Below are 11,266 nucleotides of genomic sequence, written 5' to 3'. Positions count from 1 at the left end.
AGGGGGAAGCAATAGAGAGGAAAGAAAAGACGTACCTGGGGGGTGGAATCTTGGCTCTCTCCGTCGTCATCGGAGCATGGGCTAGGATCGACGACTGCTCAGATCCCTCAATACCCAGAACGGCGCTGAAAACAACAAGCAAATCTTTTAGGTTTTTATTTTAAATGAAATGAACTGCTGATTGCTCTAGGGTTTGGCTTATAAGCAAGGAAAGAAACGACATCGTTCAGAGCCTGTGCAATGGCCGTGATACGACGCCGTTTAGCAGGCATAGATCCGCGCGGTGACCCGACCCGGGGAAGGATCCGCGCAATTTTGCTCAAAGGTCTATTTATGCAACGGGTCCTCCTCTGTTTTGCATTGTTTCAATCCGATTTCTTTCAATTTTTTTTAATTTATACCATATCTTTTATTCTATTTTCATTTTAGTCCAAAATCAAACGGTGCCGTTTCTGTGAATTGATTCGAATTATCATGATGTTTGCGTATAATTACTAATTTAGTCCTTCAATTTTGAAGCAGTTTTTTTTAACTTAATACTAATTTATTTTTCTTTCTTAAAATTCAATGTTTTTTTAATTATAACCAATTCTATTTTTATATATTATAGTATTTAATATTCTTTATAATATTTACTTTGATAGTATTTTAATTTATATTTTAAAATGTAATAAAATATTATTTTAGTTTGTACTTTGTATTTTAAATTCATTATACACCAATATTTTGAGTCTATCGTATATATATTTTTATTTTTTTCTATATTGTTATTTTAATTTTATTTAAGATTGGATTTGAGTTTTGTTGATCATGGTTCTTGATTTTAAAATTGTTTATGTATTTAATTTTGTTTTTAAACTCTTTTAAACAAATCAATTTTATTAATTCATTATTTTTAATATTATTTTAATATTGGCTTAATATAATTTTTAAACTAATTATTAGAATAACTTCTAAGATATGGTACACTATTCTTCTAAATTATTATCCACATCATTTAAATTTATCAACATTATTTTAAATTCTTTTTTTACCTATATTTTTTGTTAATGCGATATATTATTATGTATGACATTATTTTTAATATATATGTGTTTATAAAATATATTATAATTTGTGACTTATAAATTTTTATTCTACGTTTTAAAATTTTATTCATTTAGATTATTTTGGTTGGTTTATTTGTGATTAAATTATTTTCGTATTAATTATTCTCATTTTGTTATTTGTAAGATTGATTATTAGTTTATTTGATTATAAATGTTAATGCATTATATGTTTGTGTGCTCCAAATTGTAGAATTAGTTTGCTATTCATCATTTGCTTTGTATATTGTTATTCAATTATATTGTTTGTAAGAATTGCATTTCATTAAGACATTATAATCGTTTTATTTCAAAATTCCTAAAAAAAATAAGGCTTGGTGTTTAATAATTCTCGAGAGAATTGTGCCCTAACTTACTGGGCTTCAAATCTTCTCGATGAATTTATATCATCAAGTATCCATTTTATTTAGACCATACAATTTTAAAATAAAGAATTTAAGATTTCAAGATGTTGGATCCTAACTTACTGGATATGACATTTTGTTATCTTGATTTTAAAATAAAGGCAATATTTGGTGTTTAGGAATTTTAAGAAATTGAACCCTAACTTACTGGGTTTTGATTTCTCGATTGACCCAAATAACCAAATATTCTTCTCAAAATATATGATTTTTTTAAAAAAGGACGAATCTAACTTCGAAGATTGAATTGTTGCACTCTAACTCACTGAGTGTGACAGTTTATTTCTTTAAAGTGGGTAATTCTTATTATTCAATTCGATTATTTAGGTTTTCATTTCATGGGATCATATTTTAAAATCTTTTCAAAATTTCGACACTAAGACATTAAACAATCGATTTGGTACCAATTTTGGGTGATGCGAGGGTGCTAACCCTTCCTCGTGCGTAACCGACTCCCGAACTTGTTTTCTCAAATTCGCAGACCAAAATCATTTTTAATAGTGAACCGATTACACCTCAATAAAATATCGGTGGCGACTCCCATTTTCGTTTTCAAAGTCGATCCCATTTTTTTTAAAAAAAATGGTTTCGACAGCTTGGCGACTCCACTGGGGATATCTCAAGAGAGTCAGGTCGTAAAATTGATTGTTTTTTTTGTATTATTGTTGAAAATTGAAAATTGATTTGAAAAATTACGATCCTCTCTTTGCATTTGTTTGTATGATTACTGTAAATTGAGTTTTATATCTTGGCATCATATTGCATAAAGATTGTTGGTCTTACCCTTCTAAGTGGGAGTGAGAAGCTACTCTTTCGTGAGCTTTTCACCTTCGTGCAGGATAGTGGATCACTTTCGGGATACATAAGTACCTATGTCTTCGTGAGATCTTCATCTCGGTGCAGCCATAAGGAAATGTATTCCCCTAAACCGAACTCGGTCTATATGAGCCTATAATGGGTGAAGATCGAGGAATCTGCTGGTTCAGGTACCTTGAATCTAGAACCAAACCTCATATAGCTGACTTAGGAAACGAACCTGGTTAGAATTATTCCAACCTCTAGTGATTACCCGGATAGGTGTTTGATTTTCTTATACTTTCTTTCAATTGTTGTGGTGTTATACTGACTTGTTTGTGTTTTGTTGATATGTTGCATGTCATTGCATATTTCAAGGAGTGTCGATTCAAGTTCAGTTACTAAATTAGAAAATTGTTATGGCAAACGAATTTCTTGATAAAGTGGAAGACAATGCCATTGTCCGTATATGGTCAGAGAAAGTGCAATTGGAAAAGGGAGATAGTCTAGCTAAAGATTATGTGTCAGAACTATGGGACTACACTCGTATTAGTGTGACGCAAAATAACCTTCAAGAGTTAAATGAGATATGGGATAGTTGGACTGACGAGGCCAGGCAGTTGTTCTTTTCTAATTATGGAGATCTGATGTATTTGTTAGACATCAAGGTGGATGAGCAATTGTTTCAGGCCCTTGCTCAATATTAGAATCCTGCATATAGCTGTTTCACTTTTGGCAAAGTAGATCTGGTGCCTACGGTGGAGGAATATACGGCTTTATTACATTGTCCAAGGCTTCAATTAGATAAAGCATATTCTAAAGCTGCGTATGTCCCGACATTATGGAAGAAATTGATGAATATTACTGGAATGAGCGAGTAGTGGATCACGGCCAGGATCAAGCAAAAGGGTGAGTGTAAATGTATTCCATGGAAGAATTTGCGAGACTTGATTTTAGCGCATCCGGATGGGAAAAAGAAGGTCTATGTTTTCGCTTTGAGTATCTATGGGTTGGTGATCTTCCCTAGGGTACTGGGGCATGTTGACGAAGCAGTTTCAGATCTTTTTGATGGGTTGGGTAAAGGGGTCACGCCTGTTCCTGCGATTTTGGCTGAAACGTTTAGATCTTTGAATGCGTATAGGCGAGCTAGTGAAGGCAGATTTATAGGTTGTGCGCAATTGTTGATAGCTTGGTTCCATAGTCATTTCTGGAAGGTTGACAAAGTTTTGTATCGGGTTTTCTCTGGGCATTACTCCCCGTTAAAAGAGATAGTGGCTACCCCCAGAAGGGACGACATATCAGAAGAAAATTGGATAGCAATTCTGCAAAATCTTCAAGAGGATGATGTGGAGTGGAGAGCTCCTTGGTTGATTCCTGATGGAATTCTCTATCGTTGTGGAAGCTTTGACTGGGTTCCATTGCTTGGGATTTGGGGAGCCGTCGGATATGCACCTTTGCTGGTCTTAAGGCAGTATAATTTAAGACAGTTTGTGTCGGCAACGTATGGTTTAGCTCAATGTGAGTTCTCGTACCGAGGAGACAATTACAAGAAAAAGGTGAAGGAAATTTCTCAGGCTTGGAATCAGGTTCACAGGATGAAAAGGCTAGCTGTGGGTTCGATGACAACTCCAGAGTACGGTGAGTGGCGACGTAAAAGAATTAATGATAACATTCCAGAGTTAAACTTGGAGAGTGTTCGACCAATGGAAGGGTATCTACAAGTGATCCCATCAGAGTTGGAGATTATGAAACAAGATTTTGAAAAGAGGAATCTAGAACTTGAAAAAAAAATAGAGCGGTTGGAAGAAGAGAAGATGCATTTGAGGCTAGACGTTGATGTCCAAAAATTAGAAGCTGAAAAATTAAAGAAGGGGAAGAATAAAGTAGAGAGGATCTGGATAGCTTAAAGACGGACTACAAAAGGTTACAAGTATCAATGAGAACTGCTGGGCTGGGAAAGACTTCAGAGCAGTGGTGACAGGAGATCCAGGAAGAAAGAAACAAAGCCAATCGGTGGGAAAGAAAGTCCCGGGAGACTCAAGTTTAGAAAGAGACCTTAGAGCGGCAGGTGTTAGAAACTCAAAACTATCAAGCGGACTTGAAAGCTAGAATATCGGAACTCGAGAGATCACTTGCTGTGTATAGAAGTCGTAATTCTGTAGTGGAATTAAAGATAAGTCTGTGCAAGATTGAAGAAATGAAAAAGAGGATAGAAGAATTGGAGTACACATTACAAGGCTGTAGACAACGGATCGAATCCTTGGAAGGAAATGAAGAGCGTTGGAGGGAGCAACTTTATCATTCGTAGAATCAAATTCAGAACAGAGATTACATTATGGGCAGGGCTATTGCACAGATTCCGGAGGTAGCTGATTATTTGCAAACAATGGCAATTCAGGCTGACGTTTTAAGTGTAAAGTATGAACTAGAATTGAACCGGGGTCAGGAGTTAGCTTCATTGTTGAAAGAAGTTAGAGCTTTGAGCATTAGGGCAAAGCGATACCTATAATCCATTTTATGTAAAGAATTTTGTTTATCAATAAAGTTTTCTAAAAAGAAATTGAATCAGAATTGACGCTCTTTTTTGCATTCATTTCATGCATTTGCATTACATGTCATCATATGCATTTAAGATTATTAAAAAGGGTTTTAATTGGTTAAAATTTTGCTTCAGTTAATCTAGAAACTAGCAAAAACTCATCAACCAAACATCGTTACGGTACTCGCGCTAAGTCAAAAATTATGGACCAAAGGTTGGAAAAGTTAGAGCGACTTCAGTAGGAGATGCAAGATCAATTACAGATGCAAATGAAAGAACATGCAGGAGTCTCAAAATGACCTGATGACTAAGTTGACGCAATTACTGACCAAAGGAGTAGACAAGGGGCAAGGTCCTGTGATTATTAATGAAGAAGAAAACAATGACGAACCACTTTATCCTCCAGGTTTTACCCTCTGCATGCGCAAGTTCAGACTGAGCTGCATCCGCGAAGACCTTCTATTTTGATTAAGTCGCAGCAGTTTCAAGGTAGTGCCTCAATACCGATGAACTTTCAAGCCGGATCAGGTTCTAATCCCGGTGATAACCTGAATAATATGGCTGTCCCGGATTTCGATGAGGTAGCCGAGAAGGATAAAGCGAAGGAAGAATTTCCAAAACAGTTTGAGGAAAAATGGAAATGGATGGAAGAAAAGTTTAGAGCAATGGAATGCATTGAAAGCTATCATGGAATGGATGCAAAAGATTTGAGTTTAGTCCCAGACTTGGTGCTTCCTTACAAATTTAAGATGCCGGAATTCGAGAAGTATAGTGGGACCAGTTGCCCCGAAGCCCATATTACTATGTTCTGTAGGAGAATGACGGGGTATATTAATAATGATCAATTATTAATACATTTCTTTCAGGAAAGTCTTACAGGAGCGGCGTCTAAATGGTATAACCAGTTGAGCCGGGCCAAAATCAGCACTTGGAGGGATTTGGCGCAGGCTTTTATGAGACAGTACAGTCATGTATTTGAAATAATGCCTGATAGAATCACTTTGCAGAACTTGGAAAAGAAATCAAATGAAAGTTTTAGACAGTATGCACAGAGGTGGAGAGAGATTGCAGTTCAAGTTCAGCCACCACTTTTGGAAAAAGAAATGACGATGCTTTTCATCAACACATTGAAGGCGCCGTTTATCACGCACATGTTAAGAAGTGCCTTAAAAAGCTTTTCGAATATAATCATGAATGGTAAAATGATTGAACATGCTATTAAAAGTGGAAAAATAGATGGTGGGGAGAATAATCGAAGGCCAGTTCCAAAGAAAAGAGAAAGTGAAGTAAACAACGTGAATGTATACAACAAATCAATTACAGTGAATCAGCCAAGGAAACAAGAATCGAGAATGAGGCAAAATACAGAGAAGCCCCAGTTCACTCCCATTCCAATGACATTTAAAGAGCTGTATCAGAATTTATTTAATGCACATGTTATTGCTCCTTGTTACTTGAGTCCTCTACAACCCCCGTATCGAAAATGGTATGACACGAATGCGCAATGTGACTATCATGCTGGAATTTCAGGACACTCTATAGAAAATTGTACTGCTTTCAAGAAGGTAGTGGAAGGACTTATCAAATTGGGTGTTGTCAAATTTGATGACTCACCCAACACAGAAAGTCCGTTGCCCAATCATGATGATAAGAGAGTGAATATGTTGAGCGAAGGTACGGGGGAAGAAGTCAAGACTGACATCGCTGAAGTAAAAACTCCATTGAAACGGGTATGGAAAGAGATGGCAAAAAGAGGGTTAGTTATTTCAGATTTGGAGGAAGGGTATGAGATGGGAAATTATTGTGAATTCCACTATAAAATAGGGCACGAAATCCAAGAATGTGAAGGATTTAGGGCTTCGGTTCAAAGCATGATGGATAACAAGGAAATGAAGTTCTATGAGGAAACAGAGGAAGAAAGAAGCATATGCGCGTCAGAATCAACAACGAAGATTTCAAAAATAAATCATCCTGTGGTCATTATTTCGCACCCTAAAAACAGTGAGGCTAGGGTCCAGGTAACACCAAAAATTGTAATCCATAAGCCGTTAAATTTCTCATATAAAGATAGTAAAATGGTTCCGTGGAAGTATGGATGCAATGTGACAATCTCAGGAAAAGAGGTTGAGAGAAGTCAAGAAAGGGGTTCTTATACGCGCAACGGGAAGCGATATGATACTCCAGCAGAATTGCCAAGAGAAATGAATTTGATGGTAGAACAAAGGAAAGGGAAAGCAGTGGAGGTTGAGCCGTTGGTTAATGAACCAATAAAAGAAGAAGAAGCAAAAGAGTTTCTAAAGTTTTTGAAATACAGTGAATACATTGTTGTGGAGCAATTGCACAAACAACCTACCCGCATTTCTGTATTAGCTTTGCTCCTAAGTTCAGAAGTACATCGAAGTGCGCTGATGAAAGTACTAAACGAAACATATGTGGCCGAGGACATCTCAGTCAATAAACTGGATCGCTTGGTCAACAATATAAGTGCTGACAATTTTATTTTCTTCAATGATAATGAAGTACCGTCTGGAGGTAGGGGTTCTACTAAAGCTCTACACATTACTACCTGATGTCAGGGGAACACATTACCGGGGGTTTTGATCGATAATGGATCTGCATTGAACGTATTGCCTTTGTCCACTCTTAATCGATTACCTATGGACAGTTCACATATGAAACCCTGCCAGAATATAGTAAGGGCATTTGATGGAATAGAAAGAAGTTTTATAGGAAGAATTGAAATACAATTAAGAATTGGCCCAACTACTTATGAGGTGGACTTTTTAGTAATGGATATTAAGCCTTCCTACAATTGTTTATTGGGGAGACCGTGGACACACTTGCCAGGGGCAGTACCTTCAATGTTACATCAGAAGGTGAAGCTAATATCAGAGGGTCGATTCGTAACAATAAGTGCGGAGGAGGATCTTATTGCGATGGTAATGGGTGATACACCTTATATGGAGACCAATGATGAGGCAGTGGAATGTTCTTTCCGGCCCTTGGAATTTGTGAACGCAACATTTATCGCTGAAGGAAATAGGATCCCGATACCAAAGATATCCAAGACTACTGAGATGGGTTTACAGTTGATGGTAGGAAGAGAAGCTTCGCCAGGGAAAGGGTTGGGAAAATACCTTCAAGGAAAGATTGAAGCACCCATGCTGAAGGAAAAGTTTGATCGTTTTGGCTTGGGTTACAAGCCAGATATGAAACAAAAGAGAAAAGAAGTGGAGAAAAGGCAGGAGAAAAGAATGGCACGTTTAAGCAGAGAGGAATTCAAGTGGGAGCCTTTGACCTTCCCCCACATATCTAAATCCTTTGTGTCGGGTGGGTTTATTTACCCTCAGCGAGGGGTGTCCAGAAGGGAAAACATTGAAGAGATGTTGGAAAATGTTCATATCAATGCTATAGAGACACCTGAAAGAAAGACCTTGTTGGAGATTTGCCTTTACGAACCTGGGAGCGAGCTAAACAATTGGACTGCAGAAGAAATACCTGTAGTCTTTAAAGCTTATTCAGCGTAATGTTCAAAACATTCTTGTTGTTTTTAGCCTAAGAATGATAAGAAATCCTTTGTGAAATAGGCTTAAGTCTGAATATCATTATTTTAATAAAATACGTCTTTGCATTCATTTCGAGCAATTATTCTTTTATTCTTTCCAGGCAAGTAAATATTTTCCATTTGATTGATTGTCTTCCAAATGATTTTTTTTCATTATATTTATAACCTGAGTGTATAAATAATTATTCATAAATTTATATATTTTTGTATATTCTTTGGTTCATCCCCATAGGTCCTCAGATATCAATGACATGAGTGATGCTATTTCAAACACTGAGTCTCTTTTTGAGCAAGACATGTATTTGGAAGGATCTCATGACTTTGAAAATGACGAAGACTGTGGTGTATCTCTAGACTTGTTGAGAATGGTGGAACAAGAGGATAAACAAATCCTACCTCATAAGAAATCATTAGAAATTGTGAGCCTAGGAGAAGGAAAAGAGGTGAAAATTGGAACTGATATCACCGCAAAGACAAAACATGACCTCATCGAGTTACTCCGAGAGTTCAAAGATGTTTTCGCATGGTCATACCAGGATATGCCAGGGCTAAATACTAGCATTGTGGTACATCGTTTACCTATAAAAGAAGATTGTAAACCAGTTTAGCAGAAGCTCAGAAGAATAAGACCCGATATTGTGTTGAAAATAAAAGAGGAAGTCAAAAAGCAGTTCGATACTGAATTCTTACAGGAGGTCAAATATTCAGAATGGGTAGCAAACATCGTCCCTGTTCCCAAAAAGAATGGAAAGGTACGAATGTGCATGGATTATAGGGACTTGAACAAGGCTAGTCCAAAAGATAATTTTCCGTTGCCACACATTGATACTTTGGTAGATAACACAGCTGGCTACTCATTATTTTCTTTCATGGACGGCTTTTCTGGATACAATCAAATAAAGATGCATCCTGAAGATATGAGGAAAACCACATTCATTACCCTATGGGGAACATTTTGTTATAAAGTAATGCCCTTTGGATTGAAGAATAAGGGAGCAACGTATCAAAGGGCAATGGTCACCCTGTTTCATGACATGATGCATAAGGAAATTGAGATCTAGGTTGATAATATGATTACAAAATCTGGAACTGAAGAAGATCATCTTCGAGTCTTGAGGAAATTATTCTTAAGATTGAGAAAATTTTAACTCAAGCTCAACCCAGCAAAATGCATATTTGGAGCTAGATCAGGAAAGTTGTTGGGCTTCATAGTCAGTAGGAAGGGGATTGAGATTGACCCAGATAAATTTAAAGCAATACGAGATCTGCCTCCTCCAAGCACTCAGAAAAAGGTCTGAGATTTCCTAAGAAGGTTGAACTACATTGCTCGGTTCATTACACAATTGACTGAGAAATGCGATCCAGTATTTCGTCTTCTGAGGAAACATAATGCGGGAGAATGGGATGAGGAATGTCAGAAAGCTTTTGACAAGAAAAAGAAATACTTGGCTAGAGCTCCAATACTATCACTGCCTAGTCCAGACAGGCCATTGATATTGTATCTAACGGTGTTTGACAATTCCATAGGATGCTTTTTGGGCCAACATGACGAAACAGGAAAGAAAGAAAGAGCAATATACTATCTCAGCAAGAAATTCACTGATTGTGAAATGAGGTACTCGTCCATTGAAAAGTTTTGTTGTGCTTTAATTTGGACAACTCGAAGACTAAGGCAATACATGTTGTATCATACGACTTGGCTGATTTCAAAGTTGGATCCTTTAAAGTACATGATGAAATCAATTGCTTTAAATGGGAGAATGGCTAGATGGCAAATTCTGCTCTCTGAATTTGACATAGTATATGTAAGTCAGAAGGCTATAAAAGGAAGTACAATAGCTGATTTTCTAGCTAGCAGAGCCTTGGAAGACTATGAGTTTTTAAACTTCGATTTTCCAAATGAGGACTTAATGTATGTGGCAAACACTGAAGAAAACCCTCGAATAGACCACATATGAAATTTAAATTTCGATGGAGCTTCAAATGCTATGGGTAATGGAATTGGGGCAGTCTTGGTATCCTCAAGTGGAGATCATTATCCTGTCGCTAGCAAGTTGGACTTCGATTGCACAAATAATATGGCCGAATATGAGGCATGTATTATGGGTATTCGTGCGGCCACTGAACGTAAAATCAAAGTGCTAAAAGTGTATGGAGATTCCGCATTGGTGATATACCAACTCAAAAGAGAATGGGAAACCAGAGACCCTAAGTTGATCAGTTATAAAGAGCTGGTTCTTAAATTGATTGACGAGTTTGATGACATTACTTTCTGTTATCTCCCACGAGATGAAAACCAGATGGCTGACGCACTGGCTACTCTAGCCTCGATATTAAGGTGAACAAGTTAGAAATCATGAAACCTATTCAGATGAGCATATATGAAGTTCCGGCTCATTGCTACAATATTGAAGAGGAGGGAAAAGCTGATCACCCTTGGTATCAGAGTATACTACAATATGTGAAAAATTAAAAATATCCTGATCAAGCGACAGAAAATGACAAGAGAACACTGAGAAGAATAGCCATTGAGTATGTCTTAGATGGGGAAGTGTTGTAAAAGAGAGGGGAAGATCAAGTGCTGTTAAGATGTGTAGATGCCGTGGAGGCTAGAAAGATACTGGAAGAAGTCCATGAGGGCATTTGCGAAACCCATGCAAATGGTTTTGCAATGGCCAGACAGATCATGAGATTTGGATACTATTGGTCTACTATGGAAGGGGATTGTATTAGCTATGCCAAGAAGTGTCATAAATGTCAAATTTATGGAGATAAGATACGTGTACCTCCCTTACCTCTGCACGTTATGACTGCTCCATGGCCGTTCTCCATGTGGGGCATGGATGTTATTGGGCCAATA

The 11,266-nt window shown here is 37.2% G+C and overlaps 2 protein-coding genes across 2 annotated transcripts; both read left to right on the top strand.

Annotated features, from left to right (window-relative positions):
• Positions 1 to 3,143: 3,143 nt before the first annotated feature.
• On the top strand, positions 3,144 to 5,309 carry LOC128043005 (uncharacterized). The gene is made up of 4 exons (XM_052634798.1): positions 3,144 to 3,211; positions 3,330 to 4,013; positions 4,646 to 4,772; positions 5,127 to 5,309. Exons 1-4 carry the CDS (start codon positions 3,144 to 3,146, stop codon positions 5,307 to 5,309), a joined length of 1,062 nt encoding a protein of 353 aa, XP_052490758.1.
• Positions 5,310 to 5,347: 38 nt separating this feature from the next.
• Positions 5,348 to 8,368, top strand: LOC128043004 (uncharacterized). Its single transcript, XM_052634796.1, has 4 exons — positions 5,348 to 5,569; positions 5,708 to 5,802; positions 6,067 to 7,312; positions 7,418 to 8,368. The coding sequence occupies exons 1-4, from the start codon at positions 5,348 to 5,350 to the stop codon at positions 8,366 to 8,368; spliced, it is 2,514 nt and encodes an 837-aa protein (XP_052490756.1).
• Positions 8,369 to 11,266: the final 2,898 nt, after the last annotated feature.

Source organism: Gossypium raimondii, chromosome 8 (assembly GCF_025698545.1).
Source record: "Gossypium raimondii isolate GPD5lz chromosome 8, ASM2569854v1, whole genome shotgun sequence".
Taxonomy (NCBI): domain Eukaryota; kingdom Viridiplantae; phylum Streptophyta; class Magnoliopsida; order Malvales; family Malvaceae; genus Gossypium; species Gossypium raimondii.
Note: the sequence above shows the minus strand (reverse complement) of the source record. Positions and strands in the feature narration are given on the sequence as shown.